The sequence below is a fragment of the Salvelinus fontinalis genome, chromosome 41, assembly GCF_029448725.1.
Source record: "Salvelinus fontinalis isolate EN_2023a chromosome 41, ASM2944872v1, whole genome shotgun sequence".
Lineage (NCBI taxonomy): Eukaryota > Metazoa > Chordata > Actinopteri > Salmoniformes > Salmonidae > Salvelinus > Salvelinus fontinalis.
Window position 1 is genome coordinate 12,511,963 of NC_074705.1, and position 25,046 is coordinate 12,537,008.

Genomic DNA, 25,046 nt, shown 5'->3' on the forward strand with positions numbered 1-25,046 from the left:
CCGCCAACTCCTGGACAGTCTGTGGTGCAACGTGGCGTTGGTGGATGGAGCTAGACATGATGTCCCAGATGTGCTCAATTGGATTCAGGTCTGGGGAACGGGCGGGCCAGTCCATAGCATCAATGCCTTCCTCTTGCAGGAACTGCTGACACACTCCAGCCACATGAGGTCTAGCATTGTCTTGCATTAGGAGGAACCCAGGGCCAACCGCACCAGCATATGGTCTCACAAGGGGTCTGAGGATCTCATCTCGGTACCTAATGGCAGTCAGACTACCTCTGGCGAGCACATGGAGGGCTGTGCGGCCCCCCAAAGAAATGCCACCCCACAACATGACTGACCCACCGCCAAACCGGTCATGCTGGAGGATGTTGCAGGCAGCAGAACGTTCTCCACGGTGTCTCCAGACTCTGTCACGTCTGTCACGTGCTCAGTGTGAACCTACTTTCATCTGTGAAGAGCACACGGCGCCAGTGGCGAATTTGCCAATCTTGGTGTTCTCTGGCAAATGCCAAACATCCTGCACGGTGTTGGGCTGTAAGCACAACCCCCACCTGTGGACGTCGGGCCCTCATACCACCCTCATGGAGTCTGTTTTTGACCGTTTGAGCAGACGCATGCACATTTGTGGCCTGCTGGAGTTCATTTTGCAGGGCTCTGGCAGTGCTCCTCCTTGCACAAAGGCGGAGGTAGCGGTCCTGCTGCTGGGTTGTTGCCTTCCTACGGCCTCCTCCACGTCTCCTGATGTACTGGCCTGTCTCCTGGTAGCGCCTTCATGCTCTGGACACTACGCTGACAGACACAGCAAACCTTCTTGCCACAGCTCGCATTGATGTGCCATCCTGGATGAGCTGCACTACCTGAGCCACTTGTGTGGGTTGTAGACTCCGTCTCATGCTACCACTAGAGTGAAAGCACCGCCAGCATTCAAAAGTGACCAAAACATCAGCCAGGAAGCATAGGAACTGAGAAGTGGTCTGTGGTCACCACCTGCAGAACCACTCCTTTATTGGGGGTGTCTTGCTAATTGCCTATAATTTCCACCTGTTGTCTATTCCATTTGCACAACAGCATGTGCAATTTATTGTCAATCAGTGTTGCTTCCTAAGTGGACAGTTTGATTTCACAGAAGTGTGATTGACTTGGAGTTACATTGTGTTGTTTAAGTGTTCCCTTTATTTTTTTGAGCAGTGTATATTAAGGAGCTGGTGCAGTCTTTTTGGCATGTTCATTACTTTGACGTGCACTGGTGACATCAACACATAACATGTAAATGTTCATCGCACAACAAATGCAGGTTCATTATTGTGAAGGCAAAAAGAAAATTGATTAAATGGGATGTTTTAGAATAGATGACACCTGTTCCATGTTACTTGATGACACCTGTTCCATGTTACTGTTCCATGTTACATGTTACTGTTCCATGTTTTTGTAAGGGGAAAAGGCAGCTCTCTATGCATGGACCTACATTAGGATATAGCTAATCATACCAGTATACTTTCCTTGTGAGACAGAAAAATCAGGTTATTCAATTTCCAGTCCTGCAGTTTCTCTTGTAACCACATGATGGCAGCCTTCCCTGTTCATAATACAGACCCATGAGAATTGGACTTCATATGATCCAATAAGATCTTAAAACATGTCAGCTGTTTTTGACACAATATAAGCAAAGTAATAACATTGAATAATGATGCAGTGAAGTGAACAGAACCTGAGTCCATATGGTCCTCAAGGACTAGAGGTGACCTCATTTCATTGCTATATCAATGTGTTTACATGTGTCACTATATGTGGTTACTTTGTGGAGAAGTTCTCTGTGAATACACTCTTGACATACAGCACATGGGGGATTTGACGTGAACCACAGCTGGGAATTCACAAATAATACAACCACCACAAGATGGCAGTATAATCTATGTAATGCCATGTGCTTGGATCAGGGTGAATTCTTGGTGTTTCTGTCTAGAAATGATGAGGCCAAAAGGGATAAAAATAACAAATAAAATTACAAAATTCGGCCTGTGATGTAACCGTACAGGCATTGTACTATCTATGCAACTAACATTAGCGCTGGAGATGAAGATGTCGATGATGACGGCAGCACTGGATTTGAAATGAACAGGATTATTATAGTATATCCGTAAGCGATTTGGGTTTATTGTCTTGATCTTTTGGGTCTTTCTCTAGGTTAACCATATCGGCAGAGTGTCCCATGCAGTTGGAGGACTTCCCAATGGATGCTCATGCTTGCCCTTTGAAGTTTGGAAGCTGTGAGTAAAATTCCATGTTGTTGATATTTTGTGTATTACACTTTGCCACACTAATAATACAACGGCACAGATCCCATCCGTATAAACATTACTAGGCCCAGACTTCTTATGATCGGCGTATGAGTCAATGACAGCATTATATATACCTCGGTAAACCTCCAACTCAGTAAACTACCAAATCAATTCCTCTAAAGAGACAATTGAGCTTGCACAGTATAGGATGGTACATATGGAACAAGGAAAGAACACAGAATCCAGCCACAACGACTGCGCCGCAATAAGGAGTGACCTGAATCGTGAAACCGGACGAGCTAAACCTGGTTCAGTTAAACTAGGTGGAGGGTCAAAAGGTTTATTCATCCTTTAATCAAATTGCTTGTCCTTAATTACCTTTGGTAACCTGGCCCTTAATTACCTTTGGTAACCTGGCACGTGGCCTGTGGCCTCGGCACCTGGGCTATCCTACTGTACCACCTCGCCAGGGCTCCCAGGGCTGTATTGCCATTTACCAATTAGACCTAAAAGCAGACTATGGTCAGGCAGGGCCTAGCCTTTTTGTGCACCCTCAGCGAGATTTGGTTGGGGGACCCCACACACCGCTGGCAAAACATTTTAGTAGCCCTCCCTCTTGAGGGCGGAGAGAAAAAGTTAAAGTACATTTCCTGCATATCCACACATTTTGCCATGGGCATAGGGGAAAAAATATAGCAATTTTAAAGCATGTTTTCTGCAATTCTACAAGTTTTGCCATGGAGCGGAGAAAAAAAGTTGTCGTTTTACAGCTAATTTCCTGTAATTCTACACATTTTGCTACTGAGGTGGAGCAAATGATTTGCAGTTTTAAAGCTAGTGTCCAGAAATTTGACATATTTTGCAAGAACTTATGCCATGTCAATGTAATATTTGAGTGAGAGTGACTAACAAAATCAATGGCCCTTCGTGCCTGCTCGGTAATTCAGCCATGATTACTACATTTACATTTTAGTCATTTAGCAGACGCTCTTATCCAGAGTGACTTTTAGCAGCAATTATGGTTAAGTGCCTTGCTCAAGGGCACAGACAGATTTTGATCCGAGTCGGCTCAGGGATTCAAACAGCAACCGTCTGGTTACTGGCCCAACACTCTTAACTTCCAGGCTACCTGCTGCCACTACTACAAGTTTAAATAGCTGGCTAGATCTATTTACCTTTTTTTTTATGCTGACATGGGCTAATTGAGTGACTGTCAGTGACTGGCATAACAAACAAAAAAATTGCTTATGCACAACCGAGTTTTGATATTGCACGCCGTGTATTCTACTATTTGAATTCTCAACAGTTAGGTGAAACCCCTCAACCCCCTCTCAAGTTGAAAACCATAAGTTCCTAAACCCAGAGGATTTCCAGAACTGGAAACTGCTTGTACTGTTGTATCCAGCAGCCACACCAGCATCTGCGGCTAAGCATCTCATCCTGTTACGTTAACATTCTCCTGAAGTGTTGTGGGTTGGGGCAAGGTATATGGGTGTTGCCTGCCTGGTTTAAGTGCTGTCCTGAAATAGCTCAGCCGTACCTTGACCTTTTAGACGGGGACACCACAGATGGACAGTCCCAGGGAAGCTAATAGGAATACCCTGAGCATGTCACACTATAGTAAACCCTGGGCTTTGTCACACCATAGGACGTATATAGCCAGATTATCTAGCTGATTGGACTGCCCCTACAGATGTAGGATCTTCATTTGATCACTGTTTTGTTGCTGAGAATTTTTCTGCTAAGCAGGAAACGCACACTTGTAGTGTATTTGAGTTTTAAAAAGGCTTTTAAAGTTTAGAATTTCCACTTTCAAATTTCAGACTAGATTTGCCCTAACGAAAAAGGACAGACACTCAGAAAACATTTGCATTTGAGTCATTTACATACAGAGCATACCGATACAGTTACTACGGTATAACAGTTGTCTAAGCACTGTGACCACAGGCTCTATTTCTCATTCCATCACCCACACATCCCACTTCACCACCAGATACAACTGCTTTCCTGTGCAGCCCAGCTCACAGGGGATATGAAGGATGATGGAAAGTGCATCTTGCCTTAACTCGCTTGGCCCACAGTTGACCTTTTTTCAAGCGGCACAGAAAAACTAAGTTTTATCAAATAATGTTCATGATAAGTACAATGTATGTGCTAGTGTGTGGGGAGGAGGGAGTGTGTGTATGTTTGTACAGATGTGGGATTGTAATTTGATCACCCTGTTGCAGGAGAACTGTTGCAGGACATTTCAAATGTGTAGTCTATTTGAGAGTTAAAAATGCTTCTGAAGTTTGTCATTTCCACTTTGAAATTTTAGATTTGATTTGCCTTGATGAAAAATGTATCAACCTCTACAAAAAATGTCCATTAATTATTTCCTGTTTCCTGATTATTTTCCTGCTATAACAAACTGGAACAAATAAAGAGCCTACATTTGTATAGGTCTGTGGATTAGTGTAACAGTTTAACTTTACGTCTTCCCCTCGCCCCGACACGGGCGCGAACCAGGGACCCTGTGCACACATCAACAACTGACACCCACGAAGCGTCGTTACCCATCGCTCCACAAAAGCCGTGGCCCTTGCAGAGCAAGGGGCAACACTACTTAAGTCTCAGAGCAAGTGACGTAACTGATTGAAATGCTACTAGCGCGTACCCGCTAACTAGCTAGCCATTTCACATCCGTTACATTAGCATGGAAAATGTCTGACCTTACCATGCTGCTGCTGCTAAGAGGTCATTCGGGGGTCAATGCAACGTCATACTTGAGACGTGGGATCTCCTTCTTCTGCTTTTTTGACACACTATTGTATATTGTATTTTTAGCAGGCAATCTTTCTAAGATTAACTCATAATTAGCGCACTGTAACACAAGGAACAGTGAAATATTCAAATGACCAGCAAAAATACATCACAGGTCAAAAATGGGCCCTTTTGACACTATTCCACATCTAAATTCATAAAATGGTTAAATTGATGTAAAAAAACTATCATGATACAGAAATAATCTACAAGAGTGCTGTAATAAACAGTCATTGAAGTCTATGGAATGATGACACTCAAGTCTCTCTCAGTCTTCAACCAATCAGAGCTGTGGTGAACTGAAGTGCTTTTAGGAGCCGGGTTCTCAATTGTCATCCATGCATTACTAACACAAGGTTATCTGTGTGGAGAGTACAGAGGACCGCATGTGCCCCAAATGGCAACCTATTCCCTATTTTGTGCACTATATAGGGAATAGCGTGCCATTTGGGACCTAGGCACAGCCTCTTTTGATATACGAGGCTGATTTAAAATGGGTTGCATATTACAGGCAAGGCTCAATCAGTGCATACACGGTGTAGCTCTTTTCTATTCCCATGGTCAATTAAAATCACGCTGGTAAATCACGCTGGTTTTAGACGCTGGTAAACCCTCCTATTACTATTAGGTACTAGCACAGTCTCCTCGCAGGTACAGTAGATGGCTCAGATTTTCAGATTATGATATATGAGTGCGTGGACAGTATCTAAACAAAGATTATATCAAATCTATCCATCATTTAATTTGTTCATTGTTCATGTATTTGTTCGTTCATTTATTCATTTGTTTATTCACTCATTCATCCATTCATTCAGTTACTCATTCATCAATCGCAACTCCTAATGTTCATGTTACGTAATAGATGGGTTTGTATCGTGCAATCTCAGTCAGGAAGAGGTTGCCGTTAAGTTGGCATAGGTGACAGGCACCGCCTGCCAAATCCTTTAGATCTACTACTAAATCGTGGTATCTCCCGCGTCATTATCCTTAATGCTTCTAAACCCACCCAACTTTACATTTTGGCCCTGGCTTTCGGCTAAAGCCATCCAAGAAGTCTGACTGTAAATAGCAATCCACTAGGCATGGCCAGTGGTACCAGTACTACAGCAAAGTGCTATGACATGCTATTGAGCTTGGTTGCTTAGTTACTGCACTTTACATTGATCCATCACTTTCTTTTTCTTTGTTCTTCCCACCCAACACACACGCGCGCACACACAGGCATTTTCCTCCTACAACTAGGGAGAAATGCTTGTTTAGTCCCTAGGAACATTCACAGTGTACCTCATTTTGATTATTTTCTTTAATCCAGAAAGACACTTTGTCATCCGGGGATTAAACTACAGTCATTCTTTTCATCCTTAATTAGAAAAAAAAGAAGATATTTAAAAAGAAAAATGTACATGGAACATGGAAATGAAGTAGAAATGAAGTAGACTGGTACAGTGTATAGCCTTGAAGAACATGACTCACCCTCACATTTTCTTTCTCTCTCTCTCAGTGTTCTCTCTCTCTCTCTCTGTCTCATTTTCTTTCTTCCAGGTTCCTGTGGTTCATCCCTTTCTTAACCTGGTTCTCTAGGCCTTTGTGTTTTTCAATTTTATATACAAACCATCTACAAATGCTGAGGAATCGATACAGATGCAGGATGTTCATTTTGATCAACCTGTTGCAGGAGAACTTTGCTGCAATGCAGAACATGTACATGTAGTGTATTTGAGGATTTAATAGGCTTCTGAAGTTTGTAATTTCCACCTTGAAATTCATTTCAGACTGGATTTTAACTTACGAAAAATGTCCGTCAATTACAATCAAATAACAATTCAAATGTCCTGTTGCTGTTGGATTATTTTCCTGCTATAGCAAACTGTCTCAAATTAAGATCCTATATCTGTACCTCCACGTATTTCCCATGGTTCTGACTGGCCCATTATTCCTCCCTATCCACTTTCCTCTGCAACTCCCTGCTTAAAGAGACCCAGGCCTCAAATTGATACAGATAGGAAAGGTGCTGTTTCTGAGGTTTCTCTCAGAATGTTGGCGCTGTATTTTTAGGACAGGTGGGGTTTCACGTCAAATATCCAACACTGTTTCAACAGTGACAGTGTTCAAGAGAGGAACAGCTTGCTAGTTGTTTCAGTTTAAATGAGGTTAACACCTCTGATAAAGCGTAAATCCTTCATCTGCACTTGATTGAATTCTCTTTGTTGGACTGCAGGTAATGTCCTAGCCAGTGCTTTCCTGAATCCCGAGACTAGGTTACTGACTAGCCTAAAGGTTGCACCCTTGTACTTTACATACAATATAAAACGCAACATGCAACAATTTCAAAGATTTTACTTTGTTACAGTTCATATCGTGAAATCAGTCAATTGCAATAAATTCATTAGGCCCTAATCTGTGCATTATCATGCTGAAACATGAGCTGATGGCAGCGGATGAATGGCATGACAAATATCCTCAGGATCTCGTCACGGTATCTCTGCATTCAGATTGCCATCGATATAATGCAATTGTGTCCATTGCCCTTAGCTTATGCCTGCCCATACCATAACAACATCGCCATCATGGGGCACTCTGTTCACAACATTGACATCAGCAAATCGCTTGCTCACATGACGCCATACCCGGGGTCTGCAGTTGTGAGACCGAGTGGACATACTGCCAAATTCTCTCAAATGATGTCGGAGGTGGCTTATGGTAGAGAAATTAACATTAAATTATCTGGCAACAGCTCTGGTGGACATTCCTGCAGTCAGCATGCCAATTGCACGCTCCCTCAAATCTCGAGACATCTGTGGCTGTCACACCCTGATCTGTTTCACCTGTCTTGTGCTTGTCTCCACCCCCCCACCAGGTGTCTCCCATTTGTTCCCATTATCCACTGTGTATTTATACCGGTGGTTCCGTATTTATACCGGTGGTTCCATCTATCTGTAGCCAGTTCGTCGTCTGCGTTTTCCCGTACTCCTGTTTTCCTAGTCCCTGTTTTCTAGTCCTCCCGGTACTGATCTTTTCTGCCTGCCCTGACCCTGAGCCGACTGCCATACCATTCTGCATGCCCTGACCTCGAGCCTGCCTGCCGTCCTGTACCCATCTGACTCTGACCTGGTTTACGGACTTCTGCCTGTCCTCGACCTGCCTCTTGCCTGCCCCTTGTCTATTAATAAATATCAGAGCCTCAAACCATCTGGCTCCTGTGTCTGCATTTGGGTCTTGTTCTGTGTCGTTATAGTATGAACTAGCCATGACTGACCCAGCACTCTCCCTACATGGAGCCATCATTGGAAGAATTAGGAGCTACTCCAGAACCTTATGGAAGGACATACTTTGGCGGAACGCCATGTCCAGTGTTTCAAATCATTACTGGAGAAATTCCGTGGACTATCGATCAGGCAGCATGCCACAACTGAGACCTCCTAGATGCTCAGTAATCGTGCTACCAGTGGTGATTTTGTCCAGCCTACCCCGGCTTCCCGAGAACCCCACTTACCTCCTCCGGAGCGCTATGCTGGGGATACTGGAACCTGCCGGGCATTTCTTTCCCAGTGCTCCCTCATCTTTTGAGCTGCAACCCTCTTCGTTTCCTTTGGATCGTTCAAAGATAGCGTATCTAATAACGCTGATGTCTGTAAGGGCTCTCACCTGGGCTACGGGGTTTTGGGAGCAACAATCTGCCATTTGCCTTCGTCTGGAGGATTTCGTGGCGGAGGTGAGGAAGGTGTTCGATTCAATGGTGTCTGGGAGAGAGGAGGCCCGAAAGCTACTTCTACTACGTCAAGACTCCCGTAGTGTGGCAGACTACGTGGTAGACTTTTGCACGTTGGCCGCCGAGAGTGCCTGGAACATGGAATCCCTGTTCGACATCTTCCTTCATGGATTATTCGATGGAGATTAAAGACAAACTCGCAGCTCTGGAGTTACCCGTAGACACAACTCCATCATAGCCTTAACCATAAGGATCGATGGGCGCCTTTGGGAACGCAGGAGGGGGGGGGATCTGTTCTCGAACACACTGGTCGCTTCCTCGCCTCCGAAGAACCCAGGAATTCCCCGACGCCTGCATTCTCGAGAGGATCCGAGTCATCCGAGCCCCCTCGGGAATCATCAGGGACGGGCGACTCGTTTACTCCAGAGCCTATGCAACTGGGCAGGGCTAGATTGTCGCCTATGGAACAATTACGCAGGCTGAGCTCCAACAGTTGCCTGTATTGTGGTGCTACATGGCATTACATATCCACCTGTCCAGTAAAAGACCAGGCTCATCAGTAGATACGAGTACGCTGGTGGGCCATACTGGGAGTCTTCTAACTCCTATTACTCGTACCCCTTTCCATGTTATCCTGCTGTGGGGTGATTGGTCTAAATCTCTCCGGGTGATCATTGACTCTGGGGCTGATGAGAGTTTTGTGTACGCTACTCTAGTATCTGAGCATCTCCACACAACTCCTCTCCATTCCCATGGACGCCAGAACACTGGACGGACGCTCCATTGGCAGGGTCACTCATAGTACGGTTTCCATTAACCAGTGAGTGTCGGGCAATCATATTGAGTCCATACAGCTTCTACACATTGAATCTCCCCATGTTCCTGTTTTGTGATTCTCATGGCTCCAGAGGCACAACCCCCTGATTGACTGGACCACTGGTTCTATCCTGGGTTGGAGTCCGTTCTGCCACTCACATTGCCTTAAAGCGGCGCAGTCTGCCCCGGGATGTCCTCCTGCGGGCTCTGGTAAAGCCTTGGATTTCTCCGCCGTACCCACGGAGGACCAGGTCCTCCTGGAGTTTTCAGCAAGGCTTGCGCCACCTCCCTTCCTCCACATCGCCCCATGATTGCGCCAATGACTTCCTCCACCACACTGCCTCGTGGGCGGCTATATTCCCTCTCTGGCTGCTGGGAGACAAGTGGAAGAACGCCTTCAACATCCTTGTTTGCTCCCGTTCTGCTCAAGAGCATGTCCTCCATGTCCGACAAGTCCTCCAGCGCCTCCTGGAGAACCAGTTGTTTGTGAAAACTGAAGGGTGTGAATTCCATCGCTCCACTATCTTTTTTCTGGGATACGTCATCGCTGAAAGGGACATTCAGATGGAGCCTGACAAGGTGAGAGTGGTGATGGATTGGCCCCAACCCACCTCTAGAGTGCAGCTGCAATGTTTTGTACTGCTGCTTCATTCGGAGCCACAGCACCCTGGCTTCATCCCTCTCTGCACTCACTTCTCCTACGGTTCCCATGGTCCCAAGCTGCCGACAGGGCATCCTGTCAGTTCGCGGTGGAGGTTTACTCCTCGGACATTGGAGTGGGGGCCGTTTTGTCCCAACGTTCGGCCCAGTACCAAAAGTTGCATCCCTGCACTTTCCTTTCTCATCGTCTGAATTCTGCTGAGAGGAACTATGACATTGGTAATCGAGAGCTTCTTGCGGTCAAGTTGGCGCTGGAGGAGTGGAGGCACTGGCTTGAAGGGGCAGAACACCCATTCTTAGTTTGGACTGACCTTACGAAACGTAAATATCTTCGCACCGCCAAACTCCTGAACTCTAAACAAGCTCGTTGGGCTCTGTTATTCAGTCGGTTTAACTTTACCATCACTTACCGCCCGGGGTCCAATAATGTTAAGCCTGATGCTCTCTCTCGCCTGTATAGTTCTGCGGCTACACCAGCAGACCCAGAGACCATCCTCCCCTACCTCCTGTCTCCCTACTACACTTGTCTGGGGAATCAAGAGCAACGTGCAGCATTCCCAGCCGGACCCCAGAGGGCCCTGATTCGGACCCGCTCCCCAAGTCCTGGAATTGGAACATTCCTCAATGCTTACCTAGCATCCCGTCTCCCGCCGGACCCTGGCTTTCATCCGACAAAGTTTTTGGTGGCCCACTATGGTTTCTGATGTCTCCACACTGTGTGCGCTCAGAACAAGACTCAGCGGCAAGCACCGGCTGGCCTCTTTCAACCACTCCCTGTGCCTCATCGCCCCTGGTCCCATATATCCCAGTCACTGGTCTCCCTCTGTCTGATAGCAACACCACCATCCTTACAGCGGTGGATAGGTTTTCTAAAGCCGCCCATTTCATTCCCCTCCCCAAGTTACCTGCAAGTTACCTTCACCCTCATTGGGTCGTCGGCTAGCCTGTCCTCCAGGTTTCATTCTCAGTCCAACGGCCAGTTGGAGCGTGCCAATCAGGACCCGGAGACGACTCTCCGTGCCTCGTCTCGGCCAATCCCACCACCTGGAGCCAGCAACTCGTGTGGGTGGAGTATGCCCAGAACACCCTTCCCTGCTCAGCCACTGGGCTCTCACCTTGTGAGTGTTCCCTGGGTTACCAGCCTCCACTCTTCCCAGAGCAAGAGGACATCTTCCCAGATGTTAGTCCGTCGCTGTCGGTGTACCTGGAAGAGATTCCGGTCCGCTCTTCTTAAGAACTCCTCCCGTTATCGTCTCGGGCAGAGGGTATGGCTCTCCACTCGGGATCTGCCCCACAGGGTGGAATCGCCTTAACTTTCCCCCCGCTTTATCGGCCCCTTTCCCATCTCTAAAATCCTTAGTCCCACTGCTGTTCGTCTTCTGTTGCTTCCCTCCGTATACATCTCATGATTCATGTGTCTAAGATTAAACCTTTGTCTCACCGCCCTTTGTCTCCTGTTTCCAGGCCCACCCCCCTCCCCGTCTCATTGATGGCCATCCGGCATACACGGTGAGACGCCTCGTGAGTGTTCAACCTTGGGGCAGGGGTTTCCAGTACCTGGTTGACTGGGAGGGTTATGTACTGGAGGAGAGGTGCTGGGTCCCCGCTAAGGACATCCTGGACCCGGCCCTCATCGCTGACTTTCACCGCCGGCATCTCGGTCAACCAGGTATGCGCCCGGGTAGGACGCCAGGTGGCGCCCCTAGAGGGGGGGTACTGTCACACCCAGATCTGTTTCACTTGTCTGGTGCTTGTCTCCACCCCCCACCAGGTGTCTTCTATTTGTTCCCATTATCCTCTGTGTATTTATACCGGTGGTTTCTGTTTGTCTGTTGCCAGTTCGTCTTGTCGCGTCAAGCCTACCAGCGTATCTTTCCGTACTCCTGTTGTTTTTCTAGTCCTCCCGGTTCCAACCTTTTCTTCCTGCCCTGACCCTGTCTGCCATACCATTCTGCCTGCCCTGACCTCGAGCCTGCCTGCCGTCCTGTACCCATCTGACTCTGACCTGGTTTACGGACTTCTGCCTGTCCTCGACCTGCCTCTTGCCTGCCCCTTGTCTATTAATTAATATCAGCGACTCGAACCATCTGCCTCCTGTGTCTGCATTTGGGTGTTATCCTGTGTCGTTATAGTGGCATTGTGTTGTGCGACAACACGGCTAATTATAGAATGCCCATTTATTTTACCCGGCGCAAGGTGCACCTGTGTAATGACCATGCTGTTTAATCAGCTTCTTGAAATGCCACACCTGTCAGGTGGATGGATTATCTTGGCAAAGAAGAAATACTCACTAACAGGGATGTAAACAAATTTGTGAGAAACAAAATTGCGCTTTTTATGTGTTTAGAAAAATTCTGGGATCTTTCATTTCAGCACATGAAACATGGGACCAACACTTTACATGTTGCATTTATATTTTTGTTCAGTGTAGAATGTACATAGTATATATCTGATGATTGGAAATTTGAGAGTAACAATACTTTTGTTAATTCATTTAAAAAAGGAAAAATAGATACATCATGAGTAGTGTAAAAGTGTGTTTCTGGTTGTAACAGATCTCCAAAATCTTCATATTTAATATGCCCTACCTGGCTACTGTAAACTATAGCTGACCTGAACTTTGTATTACTCATCGATCCAGACTGTTCTATTGATACAGCCTATTAAGAGATCCTAATGGTTGGCAGGCCTTTGTGTTCTATCTTGGGTCAGTGTTTCAGGAGAGGAGCCAATGCAACTCCTTGTGGATGTCATGAGTCTTTAGGGCTTTGACCCAGCTTTAGAATGACCTCCACACTGGACCCTCCTGTAATCCTCTAGGTAAGAGGGATGAGGTCCTAAGGGTGGAAAATCGACACAGAGAGCTGACAAGAGAAATCATTTCCCTTTTAGATTAATTGGGAAATAATTTGATTACAGATCACTGATTTGAGCAGAAAACTAGTAGGCTGCAATCTGAAGTTGGTGGGTTTGTGTGTGTGTATGCCTGCCTGCCTGTCTGTCTACCTGTCCGTCTGCCCATTTGTCTGTCTGTCTACGTATGCATCTGTGTCTTTCTGTAGGTCACGATGCCTGATGACTCTCTCTGCTGTGGCAGAGGCGTAATTTGGACCAGACCTTGGGGGTCAGCGTTAGCCGACACTGTCAGCGCCAATCAGCCACTGTGGCTATGTGATTAACAAGCTGTGTTGCGTTGCAAACATGCGCTCAACCACAGTTCAATCCAAGCCTGAAGCCCCCAGAGGGGCAAAGTTGGCAGAGTCCCTTATTCTAGTCTATACTGTACAGCTTCCGGTGGATTTCCTTACTATGGTAAAGGAAAAGAGATTGGGTATAGCTGTGTTGTCTCTTAAGATCTGTTCTTAGAGAGAAAACCATTCACCACATAATCCACAAATGCAATGGGTGCCTAGCTGTACTCAACACAGCAGGATCAGATCAACTTTTTGTCACTGGGACTTTGCATTTGCTAAATAAATCAACTTGAACACCAAACCAATACTTAGTTTCACTTAGAGTAGGATATGAGGAACCTTGTGTCCTGGACATAAGTAACAAACTGTTATGTTCCTTTCCCAGCATGCATGTCATGCTTACACGATATAGGCCTCCGATTCTGTTGCCAGAAGAACGTTTAGCCCTAGAAATAGCTTCATCCTAGTGTCGATTGACTCAACATCTGAGTTTCAACTATAATTTCGATCTGAGACATGCTAGTTCCTGATATGTGCCCTGGCCTGTATAATATCTCGTTAGCGTCCTCACAGTGTCCTGTTTCTCTCTTTCAGATGCCTATCCAGTCTCTGAGGTGGTGTACCTCTGGCAAACTGGTGCTGCCAAGTCTGTAGTGGTGGCAGAAGACGGATCCCGTCTCAACCAGTACCACCTGATTGGCCAGACCGCAGGCTCTGAGGACATCTACACCAGTCGAGGTGAGGTACAGTTCAAGTCGGAGGTTTACATACACTTAGGTTGGAGTCATTAAAACTCGTTTTTCAACCACTCCACAAATTTCTTGTTAACAAACTATGGTTTTGGCAAGTCGGTTAGGACATCTACTTTGTGCATGACACAAGTAATTTTTCCAACAATTGTTTACAGACAGGTTATTTCACTTATAATTCACTGTATCACAATTCCAGTGGGTCAGAAGTTTACATACACTAAGTTGACTGCATTTTTAACAGCTTGGAAAACTCCAGAAAATGATGTCATGGCTTTAGAAGCTTCTGATAGGCTAATTGACTTCATTTTAGTCAATTGGAGGTGTACCTGTGGATGTATTTCAAGGCCTACCTTCATACTCAGTGCCTCTTTGCTTGACATCATGGGAAAATCGAAAGAAATGAGCCAAGACCTCAGAAAAACAATTGTAGACCTCCACAAGTCTGGTTCATCATTGGGAGCAATTTCCAAACGCCTGAATGTACTTTGGTGCGAAAAGTGCAAATCAACCTTGTGAAGATGCTGGTGGAAACAGGTACAAAAGTATCTATATCCACAGTAAAACGAGTCCTATATCGACATAACCTGAAAGGCCGCTCAGCAAGGAAGAAGCCACTGCTCCAAAACCGCCATAAAAAGCCAGACTACGGTTTGCAACTGCACATGGGGACAAATATCGTACTTTTTGGAGAAATGTTCTCTGGTCTGATGAAACAGAAATATAACTGTTTGGCCATAATGACCATTGTTATGTTTGGAGGAAAAAGTGGGAAGCTTGCAAGCAGAAGAACACCATCCCGACCGTGAAGCACGGAGGTGGCAGCATCATGTTGTGGGGATGCTTTGCTGCAGGAGGGACTGGTGCACATCACAAAATAGATTATATCATGCCATAGTATTGGCTACTTGCCGAGTACGCTCGCGAACGTGCTAACTTATTAGCTAGCATGGCTAACTGAAAATGATGTGGATATATTGAAGCAACATCTCAAGACATCAGTCAGGAAGTTAAAGCTTGGTCACAAATGGGTCTTCCAAGTGGACAATGACCCTAAGCATACTTCCAAAGTTGTGGCAAAATGGCTTAAGGACAACAAAGTCAAGGTATTGGAGTGGCCATCACAAAGCCCTGACCTCAATCCTATAGAACATTTGTTGGCAGAACTGAAAAAGCGTGTGCGAGCAAGGAGCCCTACAAACCTGACTCAGTTACACCAGTTCTGTCAGGAGGAATGGGCCAAAATTTACCAAGCTTACTGTGGGAAGCTTTTAAGCAATTTAAAGGCAATGCTACCAAAAACGAATTGAGTGTATGTAAACTTCTGACCCACAGGGAATGTGATGAAAGAAATAAAAGCTGAAATAAATCATTATTTCTACTATTATTCTGACATTACACTTAAAATAAAGTGGTGACCCTAACTAACCTAACACAGGGAATTGTTACTCGGATTAAATGTCAGGAATTGTGAAAAACTGAGTTTAAATGTGTTTGGCTAAGGTGTATGTAAACTTCCGACTTCAACTGTATATACACTCAACCTGTCCCAGGTCTCTTCCAATATCCACACTAGCATACCCTAGAATTAAGCAATGTATTACGGTATGCATTCTAATTGCTATGCACATATGGATGTTGGAATGGAATGTAGACTGAGACATTTGGGTTTAGATTTGTAGGACCCCTTTAGGTATCAAATATAAAAATAAAAAAAAAATGTGATTAAATATTGTATTTTGGCCTTTACTACTATACCCCATAGAAACGCATTGAGTAATACATTCAAAATTGATTAAAAAGAAGGTTTTGAATTGTCTGTCATATCTAGGAGACATAAGAAAGCTCAGGAAATATGTGTTTTTTTGGACACATTTAACCCATTATTTTTGTTGCCACAAAACTACCTCCATTCTTCCGTTCATTTGAATGGGTTACCTTCAGACGAGTCCTGTGACACTAGTGGGGGTCGTAGAGCAAAACGAAAGTCTCATCTTTCCATAGAGTGGTCATCTTAGTTGGTAGGCCAAACCGTTCGGACGCTACAGACGTTTTCGTGAGAAGACCGAAGCCCGGGATGTCTCATGGTCTGACAAACACCGATGTAGCTCGGCCCCCTTCCACCGGAGGAGCGGAACGCTGACATAGGCGGACGAGGTGGATTAAGACACAGCCCATGCAAATATCTCCATCTTAAACTAACCGATTTTCATGGGGATTTTGTTATGATGCTACTTAGATTGACGCACAGGTGCATCACTAGACTCTTAACGATTACGTTGGCGGAATTTATATTTTGGGGAAAGTATCCTATTCCTTCCTCAAATATCATTTTTAGTTTGACTTCTCCAAACTCCACTGTACTTCACTGTGGGCTAGAGGGGGGGAGGAAATAGTTTGGAGAAGGAGCAAGAGCAGGAAGGGAAGTAGCCAGCTGTCACTTAGGCTGCACATGGATTCACTTATTCCTGTCCTCAGTCAAGGGTTAATCCCGTGTTGACTGTCCCATCAGGCTTTTGCATAAGAGGACGACATCACAGCCCCACAAGGGATTGGACATCCCAGGCTCCCGGGCAGGGACACGTGGGACTGAAAGGCTTAATACCCTTATGTAAAGTGGAACTGTAATACACATCAGCTGCTGTCTGCAGAATGGCTATTAAAAGTGTGGATTTCCCTGGTATTGTGCGTAGAATAGCAGAAACCATCCAGCCCAGTCAGAGTCATCATCATAGCCGTTTAACACTTTGGCCATGAAAGGAGAGGAGAGGCAGGACAGTCCCTCCATGGCAATCTCCCTTGATCATGGATAAGAACTAAAACCCTCCCTGCCTGTTAAGTAGGCAGCGGGATCCTATAAGCTTCCCTGCGGGGCCACTGTAAAGTGTAAACTATAGTCCATTTGTGGACTGACCCCGAACTTCAGTAGGCCCGCGAGCTAAAAGTGTGTTTCTGTGCATCTCTTTTCCTCCACCTGCTCCTCTCTGCTTGCCAGCAGTGACAAATGGGAGCTGCGGAGGTCAGGCGATGGCTGTAGGCCGTCTGTCTGGCCCAGGGCCAAGTCTGTAGAGTTCACTGTCCCCAATGGGAATCCACTGGGTCAGTTCTGTTGTGGTTCTTGAATTAGCATGTGCATAATCTTAGGTACAATCCCTCTATGGCTAAATCAAGACGAGATTATCAAACGGCTCGGTTTAGGGACATGACATCCTATACCCCCTCACAGTACATTTACAAAATAAGTACCGTACTCCCCTAAAATGATATAGTACACTGTTTGGTAAAAGAGGGAAATATAGTATAGCCTGCAAAATGGAGTGCCTTAGTTGGGTTTAGAACAGTGTGCCTTTATGCAATGTCTCCTTTGGACATAATCCCAAAACCCAGCCCATTCCAGTTGTTTTCTTTTTAGATTTGCATATTTACATGTAAGTAAAATTTGTTACTTAGTATTTCAAGAACATTCTGGGACCACCGTTGCCTTAGTACTCACCAGTTGACCAACATGGCTGCGTTATTGTCTGCAATGAATGGAAGTTCCCCATAAACGCTCCAAAATCCTTGCAATAAAATCCACCAAAGGTACATGTTCATTCCTCTATGAGTCTCATCGGGCTCCATGCATCAATAGCAAACAGTCCGGATGGAGGATCGGTCCCCAGTCGGTCGCTCGCTCGCTCGAGGCGGAGAGAGGCTGGGAGTCATGGGTGTCTCCCCGGTGGGCCGAGAAGACGCCGGCTAGCTGGGGCTTCTGGGGCTGGAGACATGGTGCCTGCGTTGGCTCTGCGTCCTTTTGGCTCACAGAAACACAAACTTCCCATGGGGCACCAGGTCAGCCCCCCTCCATCACACCCCTGGGAGAATTGTGATTAACTAGGAGCTAAGGTGTGCAGGTATCTGTCCGTCAGTCGCTGGAGATTTGGTAGTGTCGCGTCCTTGTCGAGTGCGCGAGGCCAGAGCACAGCAGAGCAGAGCCGAGCTGAGTGAGTGGGCAGGACTGAGCTAGCGTTTTCCCTGATGGCAGGATGCAGATTGTGACAGGGGATTAGTGAGATACAGAAATCGGATTTTGCCTGGAGAACGCAGCAGTCATCAGTGGATTTTCTATAGTTTATCAGGCTCCGGCTGTGGGAAGCTGGAAAGGATTTTTTATAAAGCTTCAAATGCAATCTTCAGTTGGTTAACAGGATATCTTTTTTTTTTTTCCTCTCCGCTTTTTTACCACTAAACATTTACCTCACACAACAACTGTCACATTATTGAGTGTAAAACATATATATTTTAGCGACACCATTTTCTATCATATTTTATTCATCTGCATAGTTATTTTCTTAGATAATTATATTTGTTGCCGATTGTTGCATCCTTGTCATGTGTTTTTTTTTTATATAACGCTTAAATGCATTTTTGCATTTAATGCATATTATAAAGTTCGATAAAATTATCAAATATATAATACAATTATATAAAAATGCAGGATGACTTAGCGATTCACTATGTCCTACTGTATATCTCCATCATTGTTACCACCGCAATAATTCATTTATTTGTCCCACCGTCCTCTAAACCAACAGGACAGTACACCGTCATGATGTGTCACTTCTACCTGAAGAGGAAGATTGGTTACTTTGTCATTCAGACCTACATGCCCTGCTTCATGACCGTGATCCTGTCCCAGGTGTCCTTCTGGCTCAACCGTGAATCTGTACCAGCCAGGACCGTTTTTGGTTAGTATGACCTCAACACAACCAGTTGGATCAACTCTAGCTAAAAGTGTACTTTCAACTCAAAACGGACACTATGTGTTGCCCCGTCACCCAACACATACACTCATCACAATTTTCATGAATCCTGTTAGATTTTTTATTTAAACCTTTAGTTGGCCCGATAAGTCATTGAGAACACATTATCTTTCACAATAACGACCTGGTTAAACTACAATGATCTGTATCATCCATGATGACGCCAATTTGAAATAGATTTTCAGGCAATTATAGACATCACAGGTGATGACCACCTTTCTCTTGTCCCTAGAAAAAAACGGAATGTCTACAGCAGGGTTCCCTAACTGGCGGGTGATTTTATTTGTTTTCTGAGCAAAAATAAAGGCATTGTTTTTTTAATACTTTTATTTATTTATTGTTGGAAATAAGACTGTAAAAACACCAGCAAATCAGCTCTAAGTGATTTTAATTTTGAAAATCTATTCCAAAGTATTCTCACCCATAAAATTACAATTTGTAAGTCGCTCTGGATAAGAGCGTCTGCTAAATGACTTAAATGTAAATGTAATAATAGAGAAGACACACTACATGACCAAAAACAGTATGTGGACACCTCATCGAATATCTCATTCCAAAATCATGGGCATTAATATGGAGTTGGTACCTGCTATGCTGCTATAACAGCTTCCACTCTTCTGGGAACATTGCTGCGGGGACTTGCTTCCATTCAGCCACAAGATGCATTAGGCCTGGCTCACAGTCGGCGTTCCAATTCATCCCAAAGGTGTTCAATGGGGATGAGGTCAGGGCATTGTGCAGGCCACTCAAGTTCTTCCACACCAATTTCGACAAACCATTTTTGTATGGACCTCTCTTTATGCACGGAGGCATTGTCATGCTGGAACGGGACTGAAACAGGACTGTTGCCACAAAGTTGGAAGCACAGAATCGTGTAGAAGGTAATTGTATGATGTAACGTTAAGATTTCCCTTCACTTGAACTAAGGGGCCTAGCCCAAACCATGAAAAACAGCCCCAGACCATTATTCCTCCTCCACCAAACTTTACAGTTGGCACTATGCATTCGCGTCTCCAGTCCAATGGCGGCAAGCTTTACACCACTCCAGCTGACGCTTGGCATTGCGCATGGTGATCTGAGGCTTGTGTGCTCGGCCATGGAAACCCATTTCATGAAGCTCCCGATGAACAGTTCTTGTGCTGACGTTGTTTCCAGAGGTAGTTTGGAACTCGGTAGCGAGTGTTGCAACTGAGGACAGATGATTTTTACACGCTACGCACTTCGGCACTCGGCGGTCCCGTTCTGTGAGCTTGTGCGGCCTACCACTTCGCGGCTGAGCTGTTGTATGACGGTTCCACATTGAAAGTCACTGAACTTTTCAGTAAGGCCATTCTATTGGCAATATTTGTCTATGGAGATTGCATGGCGGTGTGCTCGCTTTTATACTCCTGTCTGCAAATGGGTTTGGCTGAAATAGCAGAATCCACTAATTTGAAGGTGTGTCCACATACTGTTGTAAATACTGTATGTTATTGAATACAAATGTAGCAATGTTTGAAATTATTATGTTTATGTGAAATATTATACTTGTTTGGTCTTCTTGCGGTCAATTTGCAGTCTACAAATGATTTGTAATTATGTTCCGGCCCCCTGACCATCCGCTCAAGAACAAATGTGCCCGCGGCTGAATGTAGTTGATGATCCCAAAATGTCTACAGCTTCCACACGTCACTACAGATTATGTCAACCACTCGATTCCCAAACACTAAATACTATATTACAACCTGTTGCTCACTCATCATACATGGGTAGGGTTCATTAGGCAGAGAATGAAAGAAAACGGACTGAAACAGGGAGGGACTACATGGCCGTGTCCAATTAGTAACTCTTATTGCATTTTTTCCATAGCAAAACGTTTGAAAACCTTTTCCACTGTGTGCCCTAATGAACATGACCTCTCTGCTTTTCTACCAGGTGTCACTACAGTGCTGACTATGACTACTCTCAGTATCAGCGCTCGCAACTCGCTGCCTAAGGTGGCCTACGCCACAGCCATGGATTGGTTCATCGCTGTGTGCTATGCGTTCGTCTTCTCCGCGCTTATCGAGTTTGCCACCGTCAACTATTTCACCAAGAGGAGCTGGGCGTGGGATGGCAAGAAGGCCATGGAGGCTCAGCACCCAAAGGTGAGTCCATGGAGGGTCCCAGCACGTATCCCACTATTGAAAAGGGATAGAGAGCTATGGTCGTGTTTTTGGGATGACGTGATGGAAACGTTGACGCTGTACATGCATAATAATTACTGACAGAAATCGTTAAGTTAAAATAAAAATAAAACGTTTCGCCCCGGTTTGTGTGGGTCTACGTGTAACACGGACTATTTGTATCCATCCAACACAAATAGTACCGTATTAAATATTAAATGATACATTTTAAATGTTTTATCTCAACAGAAAAGGGACCCTATGGTGCTTTCTAAGAAGCCCAACAACGTCTGTACAGCAGGAGTGAACTACACCCCCAACATCACTAAGGATATCTCTATCTCCACCATCTCCAACAGCACCTCCATACAACTGAGATCGTCTGAAACGGAAGTCCTGGACCCCAAGAAAACCTACAACAGCGTGAGCAAAATCGACAAAATGTCCCGGATAGTTTTCCCTGTCCTATTTGGAACCTTTAACCTAGTGTACTGGGCTACTTACCTCAACAGAGAACCGGTCATCAAAGGAGTCAACATTTTGGCTCCAACATAGTGTCTTTGTCAAACACACGACCCTACCTTCAACCATATTGGCCTACAAACTGCTAAAAAAAAATGCTACTGTGTCCCAAAGGATGGGAGATGTCATGGGTTCTGTCTTTCTCATACTGTCATTTGCATGAAGCTTTTAGAGAGATACTCTAACCATCTTTGCCTTGATGTTCCCTCTTTATACCTACTGTACATTGCTTTAATTCAACAATGACATTTTGAAAGTGAAAATCAATGGCATTTTGAAAGTGAAACTCGACAAGGACCTTTTGAAATGCTGCAGTGTGGACATTTGTCCTGGCCTCAAATGAATTGAAAACGGTCATGGCAATTATGGTGTTGTTTATAACCCTGTCATCTTGAAGAATAGGAGACTGAGAAACACATGCTGTGTTAGTAGTATAAAGTAAGATAGGGGAAGCTAGGCTGTTACGGAAAGTGGCGAATAATGATTTTTCAGTGTAATTTCCAGTCAACTTGTAAAGTTTGTTTAATACTGCAGACAAATCTCTCTTATCTCTATTGGATACCTACGTTGTTATACTTTTGTCATTTTTGCCCATCTCACATGTACTGTTTGTACAATTTAAAATGTTACTATTTCTTACCTCTATATAATGTACAGATTAATAATTTTTGACAAACGTGGGTCTAACTGTGGAGACAGAGGCCAAATAAGCTGGCAAGATACAACGCTGTGATGTAATTGATGGTACAGTCTAATCCACCTAGGTGAAAGTGCACAGTCGGAACATTCTAATCATTACCAAGTTATAAAATGGTTGGTTGATTAGGTCTGACTTTTTCAATTGCAATGAAAGTGTTTTCCCTAAGCTAGAGGGAGTGGATGCCTACTTTGAAGTATTGAGCTGCCCTTTGGTGTGAAAGATTGAACTCATGTACTGTAACAGGATATGTTTTCAGGGTCGTGTTCCTTAGGCATCAAATGGGGGGGGGAAACGGACTGAAACAGGGAGGGACTTCCTGGATTTGTCCAGTAAGAAACACTTATTTTCATTTACCGTTTCAAAACATTTTGCTACACTTTGCCCTACTGAACACAAGCCCTCCTACACTGCTGTCCTATCCTCATTGTGTCATGACCAGATTGGCCCCAGTCCCCGAAGTCCGCTAGGATCTAATTAGCCTGGGATAATGAGCTTGTACCTGTTAAACACTATCTGATATGGCCCCTGGAGAGAGAACCAACCACATGGGACCGACCACCCACCCTCACCCCAGGCCCAGGCGCTTTGTTCCGGGTACGGGAAGGAGAGCATGTGGGTATGGCTCTGGGGCATGGTGCCTCTGTGGTAACACCTACTTCTTGTTACAGACTCAAGAGACCGAGAGACTATCTTTTTTTTAAAGAGAGAAAGAAGAATAATGGATGAAACAAGAAAGAATAAGTTTGTTCTTCAAGGTCACCATACTGGGAAGAAAAAAGAATCCCTATTTCAGTAAAAGATGGAGATACATCCTATATGTAACAAGCTGTTCCTTAGAATCATATAAACTCGTCGACACAGCATGTACAGAGAGAGACTAGATGGATAATTATGGATATGATATTGGTGACGGATGGATACTTTAAATGTCACTGACGTTACAGTTCTCATTAAAGTATCATGTTGTAGATAATGCAATAACTACATGTATTATTATTATTATTTTATATTCAAATCTCCTAGGCAACAAAGACATTCTTCATGTATATAGAGGCAGTGACTAAAATGCTTCTTTATTTGTATGTCTCTATGTGACATCTTGTGTTAAAGGAATAATCCACCAAAAAATAACTTGTATGTCTTTTTTTCATTAGTCCACTATTGACACAGTCCCAAAATTGTTTTGCATGTCAGCAATCATGTTTTCAAGATTAAGGACTTTCACAAAGTAAATTGCCACTAGCCACACCATTACATGCTCTCATTCCAATACAAATCAAACCTATTTAAAGTAATTTCAGATACATTATATTAATTAGTTATGTGTACTATTCTCCTTGTACCAGTGTAAATGTGTACATAATTTGAGGTTGCAGTGAAATGTTTTAATTTTGTTAAACACTTGACAATGAAGCATCCCTCTGAAAGAAAATCCACCAATCAGACTTAAAGTACATCTTAAAGGGGACAAATGGTACATGACCCCATGGAGGTGTCATGTATGAGCTATCCCTTGTCACTAATAGCAACTAGCAAAGGATGGGAGAGGAAGGGACTGCACTGGTGACTCGATGGATTACAGAAATACTGGCCCATGAGGTCCTGTTGTGTAGGGAGAGAGAGGACTGATTCCATCCCATCAGTCACTGTGGCAGCCACATCTGCCATACATCTGTTTGTCAAGGATTTAGTTCCGCTTAAGTTGCTTTTCCATTCAGGAGCCCTGTGTGCTTCCCTCCAATTTAAGCCCTAACTGATGACAAATGGTGGTGCTCCTATGCAGTGGACAGCTGCGGTGCGTGTTAGCAGGCAGGGAGAAATGTAAAATTGCAATGCTACGCTGAGAAAAAGACACATGATAGCTCATCGATATGAGGACGTAGCTTAGCATAGTGCATACACTACCACCCATGTGTGTGTCTGATGCATCAATGGATTATGTGAATAAAAAGTGTCAATAAATGTATGTACATTATTTGATTAAATTAGTACACTGAAATCGCTTTTTACCATATTATTAGATTCTGTTTTCAGGGGGGAGAAATTATCAAATAGAATGGATGGTTTTCAGTCACAGTAGCCTATATCCTCTGTGAATGCATGTTGCATGTAGATAGGCTATACAGTAGCCTAAATCAGGCTACTTGTATTACACAGTAAAGCCACACAATCCATCTATTTGAATCAAACCTGTGAGACAGCAAGGAAGAATACTTCCTGATTCAGATGTATTTATATGTCATGAACATCTTTCAAAATGCATTAGCTTGACAAAATGGGAGAGATGTGTGCTTGCTTTCTAATTGGTGTGGGATTATAATATGCATCCAGGGAAAAATAAGCCTCTCTCTCCCTCTCCTGGCTCCACACACGGGAAACTGCTATTTCCTACTAGGGCAGATTATATCTTGGGTCTGAGACATCAAAAGGTAAATCCACTGTACAGTATTATTCCACTGGCATACAGACCAGCCTGGTCTCATAGACAAGATGTAACATAGTAAATGAAAACCTGGGACACAAATTAGTATGATATGTTGTGTTTGGTATAAGACAGATGGTTACTTAAAGCAAAACCAAAAGTAAGGTGGTTGGTCGGGGGGGATGAGTAGGTGTATAACGAGAATGTCTAGCAACCAAAGGTTGTGAGCCGAATCTCATCATGG

At 44.5% G+C, this 25,046-nt stretch overlaps 1 protein-coding gene across 2 annotated transcripts in view; it reads left to right on the plus strand.

Moving 5' to 3' along the window:
• LOC129840338 (gamma-aminobutyric acid receptor subunit alpha-5-like) overlaps nucleotides 1-24,297 on the plus strand; it is a 47,362-nt gene extending 23,065 nt beyond the window's left edge. Inside the window, exons 6-10 of one of the 2 annotated variants that reach the window (XM_055908140.1) lie at nucleotides 2,188-2,270; nucleotides 14,058-14,201; nucleotides 18,787-18,939; nucleotides 20,929-21,140; nucleotides 21,518-21,636. In XM_055908140.1, coding sequence (XP_055764115.1) covers nucleotides 2,188-2,270; nucleotides 14,058-14,201; nucleotides 18,787-18,939; nucleotides 20,929-21,140; nucleotides 21,518-21,544 — 619 coding nt within the window. In that variant the 3' untranslated portion in view covers nucleotides 21,545-21,636. Of the gene's footprint in view, nucleotides 1-2,187; nucleotides 2,271-14,057; nucleotides 14,202-18,786; nucleotides 18,940-20,928; nucleotides 21,141-21,407 lie in introns of both variants that reach the window. The other variant, XM_055908139.1, reaches the window with a different exon arrangement.
• Nucleotides 24,298-25,046: the final 749 nt, after the last annotated feature.